This window comes from Myxine glutinosa, chromosome 11, assembly GCF_964187855.1.
Source record: "Myxine glutinosa chromosome 11, kmMyxGlut1.1, whole genome shotgun sequence".
Taxonomy (NCBI): domain Eukaryota; kingdom Metazoa; phylum Chordata; class Myxini; order Myxiniformes; family Myxinidae; genus Myxine; species Myxine glutinosa.
In genome coordinates, this window is record NC_136271.1 from 97984173 (window position 1) to 98005882 (window position 21710).

Consider the following 21710-nt stretch of genomic DNA (forward strand, 5'->3'; position numbering starts at 1 on the left):
TTGCGTTGTTTCTTGCTGCTGCTACCACTAGGGCTGGTTGCGCTACATTTGGGACCCATGATTAACTTTAGGGTTGATTGATTTTAATAAAATCAAATGAAAAGACAATGGAATAACGCTCACGATACGCAGGGGTAATCGAGACTGGATGCTGATGATGCTGCGGCGCTGCCGACGAGGCAAAACCAAGCATACACTGTTATACAGTTTGTACAGTTGCCAAAAAACATAAACCAGTAACATAGGCATTTCTTATATCTATCAAAACATATTATGGATATATAGTTACTGTACTGTATCATCATACGCCTGACAGCACAATCTATTTTGTTTAAGAACACGTGATGCATGCGTGAGCGTGCCCGCTCTAAGGCCACTTACGTCCGCTTCGTCCCGTTGTCTGAACGGGTTTTTTTATCCCCATTATTTTCTTATTATTTTTATGGGCCACGGACGTATAAGCGATCGGAAGTTGTTCGGACGGACGTAAAGCGACGCATGACTGGATATATAACAAGGTGGATCTGAGGTGAATTAGTGGGGGTAGAAAAGATCAAGGTTTTGGATGGGGAAAGATAAGAGATGGTGGTGAACAGCTGTTTTAAAGACCTAGAGGGAGGAGTGGGATTGAAGGGAGTGTGGGAGTTTGTTCCAGAGACGGGAGAAAAGAGGAATGAAAGAGTGAAGGTGAGCAGAGAGCCGAGATTTCGGCAGTTTAACCATCAGAGGGTTGCTGGCAGATCTTGTGCGACCTTTAGGAATATCTGGGGGACAAAGCACAGAGAGAGCTGGGGGAGCAAGGCCGGAGAGGAGTCGGTAGAAGACAGAAAGACCACCTACCTGTCTGCGGTGAGTGAGTGAAAGGCCCTCGGAGATAGCTTCATCACGGGAGATTCCAATGATTCTGAAAGCTTTGGTTTCAACAGCGTAAAGCCGAGCTAGGTGTGAGGCAGGAGCACCGGCCCATAGGGGAGAACAGTATTCCATTGAGCTGCGGATGAAAGCCTTGTATGTGGTGAGGAGCTCAGGTGTGCCGAGGAAGGACTTCGCACGACGGAGGATGCCCAGTCGGCGACTGGCTTTGGAGGCCAGCTTGGAAATGTGGTTTTCCCTAGAAAGATCATGGCAGATAGTGAGACCCAAAAGCTTGAGCGACAGAACTTCTTGGAGAGGATTGTTGAGAAAGTAGATGGGAGGGTTGTCCAGTCGATCTTTTCGGAGAGACATAGTAAGAGTGTGAGATTTGTCAGGATTGAAAGACATGTTCCACTTGTTTGACCAGTCTGTGATTTTGTCCAGGTCTTCAGAGAGTGAGGAGGCTGCAGACTGCCGATCTGAGGGAAGAGGAATGGAGCGGCAGAGAGTGGAGTCATCAGCAAAGAGATAGAGAGGATTTTCCAGAGAGTCGGAGAGATCATTGATAAAGACCGGAAAAAGCACAGGGCCCAGAACACTGCCTTGGGGAACTCCAGCCTGAACAGGAAGGGGAGATGAGAGAAATCCATTCAGGGCCACACGTTGTCTACGACCAGAGGGGAAGTCCGCAAGCCTTTCATGCATCATTTCATGGATTGATGCCTTTCATGCATCATTTCATTGATTGATGCCTTTCATGCATCACTGCTGTCACACATGACCGAGTACATGTTGGAGTACACAACTTGCACAACAAGTGCGTGCAAGCTGCGATCTGCACATTAAAAAAATTGAAAGTGATAAGTTTCTTTTGATGTTCAGTTTATATATATATATATATATATATATATATATATATATATATATATATATATATATATATATATATACACAGTCACGTGAAAAAGTAAGTACACCCCATGTAAAGTTTTGACTTTTTCAACATATTTCAACATACAGCTATTTGATCTTCATTTCAACAATATTGATAGATAACGGTGATATAATATAACAAATATCATGAAACATTTACATTTTGTAGTCCATTGTATAATTTAAATAAACATAAATGCAAATTTCGCATGTGGAAAAAGTAAGTACACCCTTGGCTCTAATAGGTGGGTATTGCCTTCTTTAGCAGAAACAACCTCAAGTAGGCGTTTCTTATAACTGTCTACCAGTCTCTGACATCGACTGGGAGAAATTTTTGCGCACTCCTCCATGCAGAATTCTTTCAGCTGTGCGATGTTTGAGGGGTTTCTTGCATGCACAGCTCGTTTCAAATCCCCCCACAACATATCGATGGGATTTAGATCCGGGCTTTGACTTGGCCATTCCAGAACCCTCCATTTCTTTCTTTTCAGCCATTCCTTGGTGGATTTACTGGTATATTTAGGGTCATTGTCATGTTGCAAGGTCCACCTTCGGTTGAGCTTCAACTTCCGACAGATGGCCTCACATTAGCCTCAAGCACCCTCTGGTACAATGAAGAATTCATAGTGGATTCTATGATGGTGAGCTGCCCAGGCCCTGATGCAGCAAAGCTGCCCCAAACCATAATATTTCCACCACCATGCTTTCCAGTTGGTATCAGATGCTTGTGGTCAAATGCTGTCTTTGGTTTTCGCCAAACATGTCTTCTGGTACTGTGGCCAAATAGCTCTACCTTTGACTCATCGATCCAGAGCACATTGTTCCAGAAGTGCTGGTCTTTGCCTCAGTGTTCATTGGCAAACTTTAGTCTTGCCCTGATGTTCTTTCTGGACAGCAAAGGTTTCCTCCTGGCACACCTCCCTTGTAGATCAAATTTGTGCAGCCTCTTTCTCATGGTAGACTCATGCACTTTGACATCAACAGTGGCAAGAGCTACCTGTAGGTCCCGTGATGACATTCTGGGGTTCTTAGAGACTTCTTTCAGCAGCTTGCGGTCTGCTCTTGGGCTGAACTTGCTGGGGCGGCCTGGCGTGAACAAGTTGGCAGTTGTTTGGAATCTTCTCCACTTGTAGATGATCTTCCGGACAGTTGAATGATTCATTTCAAATTGTTTGGAGATCTTTTTAAATCCCTTCTCAGACTCGTAGGCATCTCTAACCTTCTTTCTGAAGGCCTCAGAGAGCTCTTTTGATCTAGGCATGGTGACGCCACACACTTCAACAACAAAGAGCAAACTAAACGAAATGTTTGGGGTTGAAATAAGACAGGTTCCTCCAAGATCCTCTCTAACGATGTTCTAATCATTTGCACCTGAGCTGGTGCACCTGATTCTAATTTTAGGTATTTGAAGTAGTGATAAATGTAGGGGTGTACTTACTTTTTCCACATTCGAAATTTGCATTTATGTTTATTTAAATTATACAATGGAATACAAAATGTAAATGTTTCATGATATTTGTTATATTATATCACCTTTATCTGTCAATATTGTTGAAATGAAGATCAAATAGCTGTATGTTGAAATATGTTGAAAAAGTCAAAACTTTACATGGGGTTGTACTTACCGTACTTCTTCACGTGACTGTATGTATATATATATATATATATATATATATATATATATATATATATATATATATATATATATATAATGTATATATATATCTATATATATATATACATACATATACATTGGGCGATTTTGAGTGTCTCGGTCTGAGAATGTTTTGAATGCTTCTCATGTTTTATATGACAGTACTGCAAAATATATGTTTTAGTTTATTTCCTGTAAATATATATTAATCAAAGTCATTGATATAATTAAACTGCAAAAGTTTTACTTTTGCTAAAATTTGGAATTGTATTTCTGCTCTTCCTGTTTCAAGCAATATACCGTTTTGACCATGTCTATAAACAAGATAATGAAATGCATTTGACCACGTCTATGAACAAGATTGTCCTTTGAAATATTTTTGAAGTGTTTTATTTTTGGTGCATTTTGTGCTTCAAGGCTGTTGAAGTCTGTTCATCATAATCCAGGACGGTTTGATCTCCCAGAGGGCAAGCTGCGATCTCTGGAAAAACTTTTGGTTAAACTTGAAACGGATCTCTTGGACGGCATGTTATTGCAGGTTTGGAGCGGGTTATTTTTGAGTGTTCTCCATTGTTTTAAGGTTGTGTGTGCTGTTGAAGAGTCTTGCGGTTCTCATTGGCTTTGTTTATAGTGAGCCTTGTTTGACAGTGCAATTTACTATTTTCTGTGGACAATAGACATTATTTCTATTATTCGGTAATCTCATCTTGATTCTCGAAGAGATGAACTTATAAAATTGGTCGTAATGTCCGGATTTCTATCCGTCTGTTCGTCTGTCCGTCCGTTCGTCTGTCCGTCCGTTAACTTTTTATACAAGACATTAGCCCGCCCGCACAATCACACAATTTTTCGATTTTGGATCAGAGGCTCAAAAACTAATATTTCAGCTTGGTCTTGTATTTTTAGCTTACCTGGAACGAAGCGATGGCGCGTTGTCCGTCCGTCCGTCCGTCTGTCCATCAGTCAGACAGTCCATCCGTCCGTAAACACTTGAAACTTCTTCTCCGAAACTGCTGATGGGATTGCGACCAAATTTGGCACGAATGATATTTGTTGTGTTTTAACCAAAGTTTATTCACGGCATTAAAAAAAATTGGCGTCTACGGGGGGGGGGGGGGGGGGTCAAAGGGGATCCAGGTTTAACCCCCTCAAAATATGTATTTGCTTTCTTTTCTGAAACTACACAAACAATTTTGATGAAACTTGACCACAACCTTCACCACCTGTGAGGTACCAAAGTATGTTCGCGGCATAAAAAAAAAATCGGCCCCATTGGGGGTTTATGGGGGGTAGCCCCCCAAAATAGGTAATTGCTTTCTTCTCAGAAACTACACGTGCAATTTCGATGAAACTTTTCCATAACCTTAATCAACCATGATGTGCCAATGTTTGTTCAAGGCATTAGAAAAATTGGGGTCTTAGGAGGTATATGGGGTTGGGGGAGGAGGGTTGCCCCCCAAAATAGGTATTTTTTTCTTTGTTTATAAAGTCTTATGATTATGTTAGTATGATTCTACAAGCTTCTAGCAACCATTGAAGTCGGTGTAAAATACCCTTCGTCGTTGCAGTATAGTTTATTCTACCAGGTGAGCGCCAGGGGTAGTGCCCCTATGTTTTGATAAATCTACACACTTGTATTAGGTTATAAAGACTGGATACGAACTTCGAATAAAAAATGCCCTTTTGTTAATCTTTTTCAGAAATTTGGCCTAGTTTAAGAATAATGCAATGCAGCAACTCACCGTTCCTGCTCCAACAACTCATTCCAGCCCCATGACTGCTTATTGAACGAAGGTCAAACACCATCATCCGAAGGCAACTTCTAATTGACATTTAAATGCAACGCTGCTCACATCCCTTTTTAGCGATGTTAAGAAGATACAACTCTCCAGTGCCCAGTTCCAATAAATGTAGCAGAAGCAGTTAAGTGTTAGACCAACAATGGTGTTTATCGAAGTCGGTTTTCCCCTATTCTACAACCAACCCTGTTGGTTTATTTATTTATTTGGTTTAGTTAATTAATTTAATCATTTATGTATACAGAAAACCAGACTTTAGAGGAGCGAAGAGGAATATGGAGACAAGGATGTCACACATAAGAGTGCTTTTGGCACTGCATAATATATTTGGGATGAGGTGGATGGGAAGTGAAAATAATTCATCAAAACGTCTGACTTTTCTGGTGTCGAGCAACGTATCTTTTGCAACTGTGTTGACTATACTCTGCAGCTGATCACATTATCAAGTGCGTGCATGTGCGTGCGTTCGTTCTCATTTTTTTTTAAACCAATTAGATGCAATAGTTGAACATGCTAGAAAAGCAAACAAGTCATACATTGAAAATCAAAAAAGAACATTGCAACATCCTTACGCTATTGTATCTCATTGGCAGAACATTTTAAACAAACGCCCGTCGTATTATACGTATTGGTTGAAGGTGTTTTGATTGCTTTGCAGAATTGCATGGAACACCCTTTTGATAAGGGGGAGAATATGGTTTCCAAGAACAGTGTTTTTTTGGAAGAGTTTGCATACAATATCCGCACACACTTCTTGGCAATTGAGGCCAAACTTGGTACGTTATTATATTTTGTTGAGTACCATGTGTACATTTATTATTCTTTGCATATGATATGGTTGTTAGGTTTGCATACCTGAATGAAACAGTTTTACATCACACATTTATTTTTATTTATTTATTTTTTTAACAAGTTTTAAAGCTTGTGGAGGAGCAGCAACACAAATCGCACACATGCAGATAAATACATGAGACAACACCGGACTTGACCAGACACACGCTGCCACTGAGTTTGGTGAAAGTAACGTCACTTCCCAGAAAACTCTGCACTCCGCACACTGACTTCGGAACTCTGCACTCCGCACACTGACTTCGGAACTCTGCACTCCGCACACTGACTTCGGAACTCTGCACTCCGCACACTGACTTCGGAACTCTGCACTCCGCACACTGACTTCGGAACTCTGCACTCCGCACACTGACTTCGGAACTCTGCACTCCGCACACTGACTTCGGAACTCTGCACTCCGCACACTGACTTCGGAACTCTGCACTCCGCACACTGACTTCGGAACTCTGCACTCCGCACACTGACTTCGGAACTCTGCACTCCGCACACTGACTTCGGAACTCTGCACTCCGCACACTGACTTCGGAACTCTGCACTCCGCACACTGACTTCGGAACTCTGCACTCCGCACACTGACTTCGGAACTCTGCACTCCGCACACTGACTTCGGAACTCTGCACTCCGCACACTGACTTCGGAACTCTGCACTCCGCACACTGACTTCGGAACTCTGCACTCCGCACACTGACTTCGGAACTCTGCACTCCGCACACTGACTTCGGAACTCTGCACTCCGCACACTGACTTCGGAACTCTGCACTCCGCACACTGACTTCGGAACTCTGCACTCCGCACACTGACTTCGGAACTCTGCACTCCGCACACTGACTTCGGAACTCTGCACTCCGCACACTGACTTCGGAACTCTGCACTCCGCACACTGACTTCGGAACTCTGCACTCCGCACACTGACTTCGGAACTCTGCACTCCGCACACTGACTTCGGAACTCTGCACTCCGCACACTGACTTCGGAACTCTGCACTCCGCACACTGACTTCGGAACTCTGCACTCCGCACACTGACTTCGGAACTCTGCACTCCGCACACTGACTTCGGAACTCTGCACTCCGCACACTGACTTCGGAACTCTGCACTCTGCACTCCGCACACTGACTTCGGAACTCTGCACACTGACTTCGGAACCCTGCACTCCGCACACTGACTTCGGAACCCTGCACTCCGCACACTGACTTCGGAACCCTGCACTCCGCACACTGACTTCGGAACCCTGCACTCCGCACACTGACTTCGGAACCCTGCACTCCGCACACTGACTTCGGAACCCTGCACTCCGCACACTGACTTCGGAACCCTGCACTCCGCACACTGACTTCGGAACCCTGCACTCCGCACACTGACTTCGGAACCCTGCACTCCGCACACTGACTTCGGAACCCTGCACTCCGCACACTGACTTCGGAACCCTGCACTCCGCACACTGACTTCGGAACCCTGCACTCCGCACACTGACTTCGGAACCCTGCACTCCGCACACTGACTTCGGAACCCTGCACTCCGCACACTGACTTCGGAACCCTGCACTCCGCACACTGACTTCGGAACCCTGCACTCCGCACACTGACTTCGGAACCCTGCACTCCGCACACTGACTTCGGAACCCTGCACTCCGCACACTGACTTCGGAACCCTGCACTCCGCACACTGACTTCGGAACCCTGCACTCCGCACACTGACTTCGGAACCCTGCACTCCGCACACTGACTTCGGAACCCTGCACTCCGCACACTGACTTCGGAACCCTGCACTCCGCACACTGACTTCGGAACCCTGCACTCCGCACACTGACTTCGGAACCCTGCACTCCGCACACTGACTTCGGAACCCTGCACTCCGCACACTGACTTCGGGACTCTGCACGCCGCACACTGACTTCGAAACTCTGCACTCTGCACACTGACTTCGAAACTCTGCACTCCGCACACTGACTTCGAAACTCTGCACTCCGCACACTGACTTCGAAACTCTGCACTCCGCACACTGACTTCGAAACTCTGCACTCCGCACACTGACTTCGAAACTCTGCACTCCGCACACTGACTTCGAAACTCTGCACTCCGCACACTGACTTCGAAACTCTGCACTCCGCACACTGACTTCGAAACTCTGCACTCCCCACACTGACTTCGAAACTCTGCACTCCGCACACTGACTTCGAAACTCTGCACTCCGCACACTGACTTCGAAACTCTGCACTCCGCACACTGACTTCGAAACTCTGCACTCCGCACACTGACTTCGAAACTCTGCACTCCGCACACTGACTTCGAAACTCTGCACTCCGCACACTGACTTCGAAACTCTGCACTCCGCACACTGACTTCGAAACTCTGCACTCCGCACACTGACTTCGAAACTCTGCACTCCGCACACTGACTTCGAAACTCTGCACTCCGCACACTGACTTCGAAACTCTGCACTCCGCACACTGACTTCGAAACTCTGCACTCCGCACACTGACTTCGAAACTCTGCACTCCGCACACTGACTTCGAAACTCTGCACTCCGCACACTGACTTCGAAACTCTGCACTCCGCACACTGACTTCGAAACTCTGCACTCCGCACACTGACTTCGAAACTCTGGACTCCGCACACTGATAGAATTCTGGAACTTCTGCTTTCGGCACACGCACTTCACACAACAACTCCACTTAGTATCTCTCCGTCTGAACTTTTATTGCATTTCTTCCTGCCTCCACTGACATCCACCTTTCAGGATTCCGCCACGCTGATTGATTGTCGAGCGTTTGAGAATGAGGAGGAGCACAAAGTTGGGGAGTGAGTGTTTGAGAATGAGGAAGGGCACAAAGGGGATAGTTTCACAATCTGGTTCATGAATACTGAAAAAGGAGGTGAAGATTTTGAGTTCAGGAATAACTTCCTCCCACCTCATAAAACCCACAAATGGAGATAACAACCAATGGGTTAGTTCTAACTACATTTACAGTGCATCTTCTCCCTTCCATTGATACGAGTGGGGTAGGAGGAAGGGGAAGACGGGTATTTAGCTGAACACAATTACTCTAGACAAAACTATGCTGGTGATCCCTTGTGTGTTGAATGTAACTCCCTGGGGTTTTCCAAAACAGCAACAATACTGTTACGGTCCGCGGATTAGATGTTATTTTTACCGAGCGGAGGTAACCGTGGCCGAACAGTTGTTCCCTGACTAAACCCGATTCACCCAAACGTTGGCCGTATCGCGCCACCGCTATTCAATCGGGAAAAGACTAAGACGACGAATGCAAAGAGGAAGAAGGCGACGTACAGAAGAGTAACGGGGTTTATTATTATTTACACACATAAGCAAAAAGAGCAGTCACGATTATTTACAGGGGACATGAGACGCAGGTGACACAGTGAAAATTACTAGCTTATACAGACTTAGTTACTACCCAGGACAGCACGAACAAAACAAACTCACGTACGCAAATGGGGAACTTGCAGGCAGGAATGGCTGGAAAGGATGAGCAGGTGGGATCACAGGGCACAGCGAGCAGGTCCACTCCGGGCGGGAAGCGAGGAGCCGGCAGCGCCTTGTATTCGGCTTTACAGCGCACACAGTCAGGGCTTCACGCGGCTGGTTGAAACGGGGCTGCACTCCTCTGCCGTATCTCTCGTGTCTCCTCTCCCCGCAGCTCAGCTCGTATTCCCTTCCTCTCACTTCTCTCCAGCGCGGGACTGACACGCCCTCCTACGCACTTGGACTCATCTGCCGTATCCCTCGTGTAGCTTGCCCCAGCGATCGTCGCACCCTTCTCTCCAAACCTTCAGCGTGGGTCTGACACGCCCCCTTCGGTTTCGGTACCGCCCTCCTCCCCCGTGCTCTGTTTCGTGACCTTGTATGGTAATCCCACGGGCTTGTCTCCTTATTTGGGCATCGCGCCGACGGCACGCCCCTCGTGGCGAGCCACGGGCTTGTTTCCTTATTTGGGCATGGGGCTGCACAGCCCCGCCCTTCGTGGCGCGCCCTGGGCTTGCCTCTCCCTGGCGACCCTGCCCCTCCTGTTCAAACAGAGCACGGAGCACATATTCACTATAGCAGCGAAATGAGAGGGCGTGCACCCCAGCTTGTGAACTGCTTTACCCACAGATGGAGAGTTTGGCTGGGAAATGGAATTATTGAAGGGGAGCTATTCTTAATTGATTCGGTGCAATGGAGTATTATTCTAATGGAAGACAAGGCCTTACTCTAAAACACATAATAAGATATAAGCTACTGAACAAGGGTTTTATCGGGTCCTGCAATGTGGTGTTTCATGGAATAACTACCGAGACGCCCTTTTTATCTTTCCACAACTCCGGAGGCAGGAGGGGCCATATCCAAACAATGTTCATCAATTTACCACAATACAATACAATACACACAATCCCAAAAATGCAATCCTCATATCCGCAACACTGCACCCTCCTCCTCTTAGGCACGTCCTGGGCCTATAACTTTAATTTAGTGTGACACGTAGGTGTAGTTCCCTCTACGTTTAACCTGACCCTGAGTGCGACAGTTTTAAAACATAGATAGATGTGTCCCGCTGCTCCATTGCACCCTGCCTAACAGACTCACGCCCACAGCTAACCGAATTGCGGAATGGTCTTCAAACTACACACTGACGGTGGGGAGCATTATTTACAATTGACACTACTTTTATTTACAAGACTAACCCAGGACCTGTAATTGTTCTTTCTGGGGGGGAGACAGTCTGCTCTGCATCAATGCACCATGAAAGCACCCAAAACGCACCAACACACCCTCAAGCACCAATCGGTGCAGTCACCATTGTTCATGAAAATAAAAACAACAACCCCTAACCCTGCAGGTGGTCTCTTGCTCTTCGGCTCCCTCTGCTGGCTATTTACTTTCTTCCAGATGTTGTCTTTTTCTTTGCTGGCGGCCTATTTGTAATAAAACTTGCCCAAACGTGTCCATTTTATTTATTTTATTTATGGCCCACAGGGCCGACTAGTGTGGTTCACCTGTGGGGCATCGGTGCCCTGTGGCCAAGGTCCGCCAGCAAGATTTTGGGCCCTCATGGCCGGTTCCAGCAGAGGGGCCATGCCCCAACCCATGGGGTCCATAAGTGGTGCTCGGCCACAGACATGTGGTCCATAATGTGGTGCATCGATGCAGACAGCTGGTTCTGGGAGTTCCGGGCGCACAATGGCCGACTCACGCACGCTCCCCTCGGCGCCCAATGGCGCACAGGTCATGTGGGAGACAAAAGGGGGGAAGACAGATGAGCGAGGGGTAAGGTCAGAAGGGTACACATCAATAAGGCAATGCAGGGCGAAATGCGTACGGAGTGCGAAGTGAGAAAGCTCGTCCCTACCGTACGTCACCCCCCCTGTCACCTACACTACCCTTGCCCTCACCCCATATTTACAAAAATCTACACATTTACAAATCCGTCGCTACCGTCACGTCTCCCCATATTTCCCCTATACCAAATTCGTCTCCACAATCCCTCTACTTCAAAATTTGCCATCACCCAATTCATCATCAATCCTCATAAGGAGGAAGAGATGGAACAACAAAGCACAATGTCACACCCACGTCATGATGCGTCTCACAATCCAAAACATTTGCACATAAAAAATAATCAAAACATGGCATGGTGTGGAGTACCTGTCACCTCAGGTGAGTGGATGCAGATGGTGCAAGGAGATTCTTCATCCTAACTATCCTCTAAATGACTTTAACACACGTTACACTACCCGGGGTCTTTCCCTACCAATCCATTGGCCAACTTACACTATGGGTTCTAAAAACCAATTCCCATTGACCAAACTGTGGTGCTTCTCAATTTGGGGTCTCACTCCCCCGATTCATCTCCCGGTGCCCTTGCACAATTTCTGGGCTGAGACGTGTAGCTCTCCCAGCAGGTCTACCCACCTGCACACCTCCACCACTGTAGTTGCCACCCGAGCTTACCTAGCTCCTCACCCTAACCTATCTAATTGGGGAAGGCCCCTCCTGGCTCTGTCACCCCTTGGTGCCCTCTGGCACTGGGCTACCCGGGTCCGTCCTCCGGATCCTCGGGCCCCATCCACAGCAACTCTACCGGCTCCCAGAGCCCACCTGCGGCCTCACCTGGCCGACATCCTCACAGTGGTGGAGTGCCCAAACCAACTACACACACTAACAGGCTACACGCCCAGCCATTTCCACAACACTAATGCACCCATCCAATCACCATTCTTCCACCCGCACCACAGATGCCAATATCCAACCACAATTTACCTATACCCTCTACCTAACACTTACACTACCCTCCCCGGGTATTCGTGATGGGAGTCCACTCTTCCCCCATTCACACCTTCGCACCATCCACTCCACTCCATAGTTTCCACCATACTCGCTCCACGACCATCCATTCCAATCCTCCATATATTCCACACTCAATGTATTTCACACAACCATTCTCCATTCACCTGTTGTTGCACAACTGTGCAATCACACCTGGTGCCACCTGCACCCTCCTTCCTTCCTGGACCATTCGGTCAACACAACGCACAATCACCTTCTCTCACTCATACACTGCTCCATCCACCTGTCCAGTTGCACACCTGTGCAATCACACCTGTTCCTCACACACTTTTCACAATACACTTCTATACACTTCCAACGCTCACACGGCATCATCTCATCTAACTGCTCCCCTCTGAAACTTGCGCTTCCCAGTCGCCCCTTACATTATTGCGCTCCCTCGTCATTATCATCCACACTAATCTACCTGCGTCCCCACTACAGGTGTCATTGTCACTACCTAACCTTAACGTCACCTAAGGTCATCTCTCTAGATCCCTACACACGATATATCCTAACCCTCCCGGGCTAGTTTTCACTGCCATCAACCCCATACACTAGTGCTCCTTTGCCCCCCGCTGTGAGGGATGACAGAGTTGCCATCCCACCACATCGGGGATCTCTCACTATACATTTTGCTCGTCCAAATCCAACAAATCAAAAATTTGCCAATCACTGTACCATTACCAATCATCACTCTGCCAATCCTTTGCCAATCATCAAATTTTGTTTTTCTAATTTCGGGGCCAAAACACTATCCTCTTCATCACAGTCTACTTACTAGTGCCTCTCGGTGCGCCAATTCACTTCCAGAGCTCGGCTTCGTAAAGCCGAGCAATGAATGCGGGTTGTTTTGTGCCAGCGGCTGGATACGTCCCGCATTCGGTGCAGGGACGGGGGCTTACCCGGGCCGAGATCCCACGCACCACCTCGGCACGGAGCCATCCAATGTCCCGATCTCGACCTGCCGGAACGCTTCAACAAAAAGGGGTCGCCATGACGACCCTTCCTATCGGGCTGCCCGTTCCGCCTAGCGGAGCACGGACGCGGCCGTTCCAAGCGTGGCCCAGCATGGATCCCGTACGGCGGTCCTTTCGAACCCGCCGTGGTTCGGATCCCCGCTGGTCCTCGCGGCACGCGAAACCCGGCACGCACCGAGGGCCCGATTCGGCTATAAGTCGCTCTAACCTCTAACCCGGTTACCGTCGATGCCTCACCTGCATGCTTACACCCAGCAGCCCGTTCCTTGCTCATACATCCAGCTGTTCCCATGCTCCTCGTCATTGCACCTTCTCTTACACACCCAGGTACACTCATTCCGCTCACAGACTTGGTCGCACACCTGACCACCGAACACCTTGGCACACATTCGTCGTTCGCACACCTCACCAACACACCTTCGCGCCCCCTCCTCGGTCACCTCCTCTGTGACAATCACAGGTGTGCTCTCACTCGCACACCCAACCACGTGCCTCACAACCAACTCAAGTGTGCATTCCCACACACGCTCTACCATTCCAGGTGTGCATCCTTCCATTCCAGGTGTACATCCTCTCTCACCTGTCACAACCAACTCACGCTCCGTGTCACTCTTACTACTCTCACCTCCACACTCGGTCGCGCACTCACCTCTACTCTCGACAGCGCACTCTTTCCTCATGCACCTGTCCGTTACACACCTTTCTCGCGCACACTCTTGCGCACACTCTCCCGTTACACCCTCTGTAACACTCACCACAGGCGTGCATGCTTCCGTTACATCCCTTGTAACACTCCTCACTACGCGCTTCCATGTGCTCCCTCGCACACGCGCTACGACCGACTCACTCTTGACAGCACACTCACTCCTCGGCGTGCACTTTTTCCTCACACACCCCAGAGTCGGACATTCTCGCACACCGGTTCTTTCGCACACCAGACCTGTCGCACACTTCACCAACGGCATCTCACGAACACCCGGGTCCAAAGCAACCCTCAAGCCGACTGAAGCTCCCCTCACATCATATACATTTCCACGTATATCGCCACTCACCTTGGCACCTCGTCTCCGCACCTCCTTCGCCACCTGCAAACTCTTTATTTGGTTTGCGAGCACATCATCACGATTTGAGCACCGACCTTGTACATAATCCATCACCTCCTCCTTTATTTCTCTCTTAGTTTCTGTCCGTCTCTTCTTAATTTCACTCACCTCTTCTTCCACTTCCTCTAATTTTTGCTTCACCTCTTTTATTTCCCGGTGCGTCTCCTCAAGTTCGTCCTCTAAGGCTACCTTGACCGTCTCTATGTGCGTCCTCACCTCTCGGTCCTTCGTCTCCATTACCTCTGTCACCTCGTCCAACCTCATTGTCCGTCCGTCACGTACCATCTGACATTGCCTCTGTGTCGCTATCGAGTCATTTTTTATGTCGTTTTGTGTCGCTTTTAACCCTCCTAGTACCGCAGTGTTCCTTTGAACCTGCTCCGTTAGTTCTTTTTGTCCCTCAGTCAGCTGTTCCACCTCCTCCGTCAGACCCTCTATGCCCCCTTGTAACCTAGCCGTTCCATTTCTCACCTCTTTCTCTATACGCTTTTCACCTCGCTTTACCTCCTCGCGTACCCCCGAGACCTCCTCACTTACACCTCGTCGTATCTCCTCCTTCATCTCCTCCCTCTCTTTTGTAGATGCCACCCTCATCTGTCCCAATTCATCCCTCTGAGCATCCAGTTTGGTTTCTACCCCGATTTTCACCTCCTCTATCTGCTCTCCCATTTGTTTAATTTCTCGGGCGGATTGCTCCCCTATTGCCCGCAATTTATCTTCCATCCTATTTTCTAGCCCCATTAACCCGTTTTTCACCCTCTCTAACTGATTCTCCTGGGCAGCCATTCTATTTTCCACCCCCATTAACCCATTCTTTACCTCTTTTATCCCGTTGTCTAACCCCTCAAATTTCTTGTCTAACCCCTCAAATTGTTTGTCTAACCCCTCAACGGTACCCCTCGCTTCGTCCCTCATTGCTCCCATCATTCTGCTTTCCATTTTCTCACTATCAGCCCTCCTTCTGTCTTCCATTTGTTCCATACTGTCGTTTTTTTTCTGCATTTCCACCATGAATTGGGCCATGAAGGCTTGCATTTGGACCGCGCTCATTGGTTCCGCGGCCGTGGCCCCCTCAACCACGTGCGCGAGAGCGCCATTTTGTGCGCCTGATACCCCCTCAACCACACCTTCTTTACTCTCCTCCACCCTTTCCTCCACATACATTTCTCCGAGGTCCTGGGTCGATTCTACCCCGTCTATCTGTATCTCTCCCACCGGCATCCCGTCGCCTTGACCAGCCATGGCGTGATTTCAAAATTCGGGTTTTGCTTTACAACACAAATTTCCAGCAGCTTGTAATTTTGAGCGCGTTAAGCGCGCTTCGGGTCCATATCTCACTCCCCGACACCAATTTGTTACGGTTCGCGGATTAGATGTTATTTTTACCGAGCGGAGGTAACCGCGGCCGAACAGTTGTTCCCCGACTAAACCCGATTCACCCAAACGTTGGCCGTATCGCGCCACCGCTATTCAATCGGGAAAATACTAAGACGACGAATGCAAAGAGGAAGAAGGAGACATACAGAAGAGTAACGGGGTTTATTATTATTTACACACATAAGCAAAAAGAGCAGTCACGATTATTTACAGGGGACATGAGACGCAGGTGACACAGTGAAAATTACTAGCTTATACAGACTTAGTTACTACCCAGGACAGCACGAACAAAACAAACTCACGTACGCAAATGGGGAACTTGCAGGCAGGAATGGCTGGAAAGGATGAGCAGGTGGGATCACAGGGCACAGCGAGCAGGTCCACTCCGGGCGGGAAGTGAGGAGCCGGCAGCGCCTTATATTCGGCTTTACAGCGCACACCGTCAGGGCTTCACGCGGCTGGTTGAAACGGGGCTGCACTCCTCTGCCGTATCTCTCGTGTCTCCTCTCCCCGCAGCTCAGCTCGTATTCCCTTCCTCTCACTTCTCTCCAGCGCGGGACTGACACGCCCTCCTACGCACTTGGACTCATCTGCCGTATCCCTCGTGTAGCTTGCCCCAGCGATCGTCGCACCCTTCTCTCCAAACCTTCAGCGCGGGTCTGACACACCCCCTTCGGTTTCGGTACCGCCCTCCTCCCCCGTGCTCTGTTTCATGACCTTGTATGGTAATCCCACGGGCTTGTCTCCTTAATTGGGCATCGCGCCGACGGCACGCCCCTCGTGGCGAGCCACGGGCTTGTTTCCTTATTTGGGCATGGGGCTGCACAGCCCCGCCCTTCGTGGCGCGCCCTGGGCTTGCCTCTCCCGGGCGACCCCGCCCCTCCTGTTCAAACAGAGCACGGAGCACATATTCACTATAGCAGCGAAATGAGAGGGCGTGCACCCCAGCTTGTGAACTGCTTTACCCGCAGATGGAGATTTTGGCTGGGAAATGGAATTATTGAAGGGGAGCTATTCTTAATTGATTCGATGCAATGGAGTATTATTCTAATGGAAGACAAGGCCTTACTCTAAAACACATAATAAGATATAAGCTACTGAACAAGGGTTTTATCGGGTCCTGCAATGTGGTGTTTCATGGAATAACTACCGAGACGCCCTTTTTATCTTTACACAACTCCGGAGGCAGGAGGGGCCATATCCAAACAATGTTCATCAATTTACCACAATACAATACACACAATCCAAAAAATGCAATCCTCATATCTGCAACAATACTTTGCAGAATCTGACTGAAGCTTGACTTTGATGCATGATAATTTGGTTGTTGGAGTTACCTTTTGTCATTTTCTTGAGCTGTGGCATCAGCTGTTCATGCCCTAGAAAACCCAAAACGATTAAAAGTTGTTGCGCAGACTAAGGGCCTTCATACTCTAGTCATATTTTGACCGTCCAGACTTGCGTCTCGGCCCTTGTCCTGTTTCACACCGGCACCCACGCTCTACACTTTTGCCCTAATTTTGTGCGTTCAGTAGAGCATCTTTGTTCGATCACAAAATACGGAAATAGGATTTCTCCACGGTTGATGCATTTTTATATCGATGTAAACTAATTTTTTGAGTACATACACGACTTCAAATTAACAGTGAAGTGTTTGCATCCATTGAGCATTTTTATAAAAACCACCGTGAGGGTTGTAGAGCAATCCTTCCTTTGGACGAGCTCAAGCAATCACTCGACACTTGATTATTTTATATATATTTTTCTTTCCAGCAGACATGTTGGAGCATCCAACAAACAAAACCGTGCTGATGTTTTTTTAATGCCCCAACAGCATGGTGTACACTCATCGGTATCAGTAAAAGGTTGCATGTGTATGAGCCTGCCATCTTTTGAATATATAAACCTTTTATTCTGGTGTGTGTGATGCAGGTGCCCCAGGCATGTGCGGAATGTCAAAAAGAGGCGGGGCATATTCCCACCTTGCTTCTGGATAATACTGTTTAGTCTAATTTATTTATTACCTCCATCACCAGAGGTGACGCAGGTTATGTTTTTACCTCTGTCTGTCTGTCTGTTTGTCTATCTTTGTCTGTCTCTGAGCAAGACATCTCAAAAAGTTGTGGACGGATTCAATAATTTTGGTAGACAGGTTGGATGTGTGATAAGGACGAATTGATTAGATTTTGGTGAAGATCCAGGTCCGGATCCAGATACTATAATTTTTGAGTTGTTCTTTACCATTGAGAGAGAGTGCCAAAAAAGATATAAATATAGCATAATATTTCAATTAGTTGTTAGCACAAAATTTATTCCAGGAGCCCAGAAGGTTTATTCAAGTGAAAAGCGCCGGAACGTTTGACCTCATGGGTTGATGGGGTCATCCACCGACATCAGAAAAATGCATTGCTTCCGGGTCTGACCTGTGGCTTTCCCCCCGAAATCACTCAATTAGTGACTCCATTACGGAAAAACCTATTTTGCTCAATATCTGGAGAACTATGCATGATAATATCACGAATAAGGTGTCTATACCTATGTTCCTAGTGGTTCAGATGGAAGTTGATTTTGGTAACATATCCCTACTGTTGAATGCAGAGTATTCTTGCCATCTGGTGTCTCCATGTTTACATCGTAGTTATCCCAGGCTAATGCTGAAAAATATAAAAAGGTATTAACACAACATTTTCACCACAAACGTGTATTTGTATTATTATTACTATTATTATTACTATTATTATTATTATTATTATTATTATTATTATTATTATTAATATTATTATTACCTGTTCCCAATCCATCACGCAGATGGAGACCGGCAGTAGTTTCCTGCTCCAAGTCAGAGCAGGTGTAGGCCATTTCAGTCTCGAGCCGCTTCACTTCATTGTAGCTGATACAATGACCAAAGCGGTTCAGGGTGGTCAACACTGTTTTCGATCCTGTCAGTGTTCCCAACCCGAGCCCAAGGGCTTGATGCTTCCAAGGCCTAACTCTTGTACAGTTGAACACAGCATCCGATGCACCAAGGCCTAACTCTGGTACAGTTGAACACAGCATCCGATGCACCATCTAATGCTTTTCTCTCGATCACATCCCTATTGGAGTTATTTACCCCAATTTCTGATTGCACCCCACTGATGAGAGTACAGAAGAACAGGAGGGTCAGATCGGGGATGCTTGAGGAATTTTCCTTCAGGGTGTGAACTGAAGTGGGTGATGGGGTCTTTGATTGGGGGATTGCAAAAATTTCTGTCCGCAATGCCATGGCAGCACACCTGATTTCTTCAATCTTTTCATTGGAATCAGTCAGCATGGCAAAAGCCTCAGCAGACGTCAGTGATGAGTGGAATACAAGGTTTCCAGATTTGTTTGCTCGTTTGTCAACGAGGATTTCCGGGAATCGTTCCTTTATCTTCGATATCAGACTTTGTGTAGTGTACCTATCAATGTCATCCTGTGTTCCTCCAAGAGCAAGAAACTCTTCTTTGTACAAATTGAAAATTACTGACGCCAACATGGGAGTTTTGTTTTTGATGACTTCATTTTCGAGGGACATCGACAAGTTTTTGAAGGCTTCATCGTGCATCTTCCGATTCGACGTTTGCTCTTCATCCGTCACATGCAGTCTTACATAGTCACGACGACAACTGTTATGGTATTTGGCTTCCTTTGCAATAAGATCTTCCCCTAGTCCAATGATCCTAGTGTCGCACTTTTTCTTAGCAGCAAGAAGGATTGCCTTGCTCCCGTCTGTGGTCAAACATTGGCTGAGGGGTTCATTTTTCTGCAACTTCCTCTTCCTCTTCTGTCCACAAAAAATACATTCCTGTCCAAGGACGCCTCTCGTGCTGGTAGAAGGATGATCGGAACTTGAACGAGTGGTCTTCTGAGGTGGTTCAGATGGTTCTGTGCTTAGAGGTGCTCCTCTCTTAACAGCACAGAATCGACTGAGGCAAACTGAGTGGTAATATTTGCCTTCTGGGCCCTCAGCTGTTCTGATCTCTTCCGAGGTGTTCGAAAACTTGTCACTTTGAAGTGCCTTTCGCCGTCTAGCAGCATTTTTGGCTGTTTCCCAGTTGCTGGAATTGAAACACTTCAGGGCACGTTTCTTTTCTCCTCTTTCTTTGCAAATTATACAAACGGGGGCGTCATTTGCCATGATCTGTAAATAACAAAAAGGGACAGAGACCAATGCATTATTTGCCACATTGTAACAAAAGACAGAGATGGTGCGACTCCAGTAGGCAACTTTAAGGGCGAACTCCACATTTTCAAGCACGAGAGTTGGCATTGTAATATTTCACCATAAAAACATGGGTATAGACACCTTATTTGTGATATTATCATGCATTGTTTTTCAGATATTAATGAAAATGGGGTTTTCCGCAATGGTGTTGCTAACTGAGTGGGTGAACTAAACGTTTATCTGGAAAACTATACATTTCTAGCAATAATGCGGGTGTCAGTGTAATTATTGACCATGTAAACATGGGTATAAACACCTTATTCATGATATTATCATGCATAGTTCTCCAGATATTGAGAAACATAGGTTTTTCGGTAATGGCGTCACTGATTGAGTGATTTCGGGGGGAAAGCCACGGGTCAGACCCGGCAGCAATGCATTTTTGTGATGTCGGTGGATGACCCCATCAGCCCATGAGGTCAAACGTTCCGGCGCTTTTCACTTGAGTAAACCTTCTGGGCTCCTGGACTAATTAGGACAAAACATGGTGGATGAGTTAGGTAGGTGACAAGAACAAGCAGATTAGATTATGGTTCAGTTCAGAATCCAGATTCGGCCTATCAGGGGTATACAAAACGTAAACTGTTCAGCCTGGCGGAGGTATACGCTCCACCGAGTGCCGTTCTACTTACGTCCGTCACCAAAGGTGGGTGGAGATTATGTTTTCTCCACTGTCTGTTTGTCTATCTGTGAACAGGATATCTCAAAAAGTTGTGGACGGATTCGGACGACATCTGGTGGACAGGTTGGGGGTGTGTCCAGGACGAAATGATTAGATATTGGTGAAGATCTGGAGCCGGATCCGGATACTAGAAAATTTTAAGTGATTCTTCACCATTGGGAGATAGTGCCATAAACAATATAGAGCATGATATTTCGAAAATTTGTGGACGCATTTGGACAAAGTAAGATGGTCGAGTTGGTTAAATTACAAGAATAGTGTTAGTTATAATTATAGGTAATGTTACAATACCAATTATAGTTGATGTTTGCATTACCTTTAGTCTGTCTGCATATCTTTCAGGGGAGCCTACAGAAATCGAATCACGACAGAGATTCGTGAGCATCTGCTGTCTTTATGCCCTGCATTTTAACATATTTCGAGCACTAGACAAAAAGCTTTTCAAAACGTTGATGGACGTCCACCGAAAGGTAAGAGACTAAATGGGTAAATGGCTTTGTGTTAATTAATTTTCCTGTTGGTTTGAATTAATTTGAAGCAACTTTTATTTAATAATTATACATTTCCCTTAAGTGTGGATTAATAAGAAGCAACTTTTACATAATTTATTGTCTCCGAGGATCATTTCCGTGTTTCGGGGAAGAACAGACAGTATTAGCCTATTAAATAAACTGTATAGACCACTATAGAGTATTGTGAAATTCCAAAATCATCATGTGTCTTCATAGGAAATGTATTGTGGCATATTTCTCAACAGAAAATATATTTTTGAAAAACAATTGGAAGCATTCAAAGTAGCGATTTGTTGTCTTCTACACCTTCCAGGTTTAATGTTTTGTACAAATGAAAAAATTCGATTTTTCCCATTGGTTTGGATGAATTTGAAGCAACTTTTACTTCATTTAT

The 21710-nt window shown here is 46.7% G+C and overlaps 1 protein-coding gene across 1 annotated transcript in view; it reads left to right on the plus strand.

The window, feature by feature from the left end:
- WASHC4 (WASH complex subunit 4) overlaps nucleotides 1-21710 on the plus strand; it is a 124264-nt gene that overhangs the window by 22438 nt on the left and 80116 nt on the right. The window contains exons 10-12 of the mRNA XM_068131439.2: nucleotides 3860-3980; nucleotides 5900-6017; nucleotides 21147-21274. Of these exons, the coding sequence (XP_067987540.2) occupies nucleotides 3860-3980; nucleotides 5900-6017; nucleotides 21147-21274 (367 nt within the window). The remainder of the gene's footprint in view (nucleotides 1-3859; nucleotides 3981-5899; nucleotides 6018-21146; nucleotides 21275-21710) is intronic.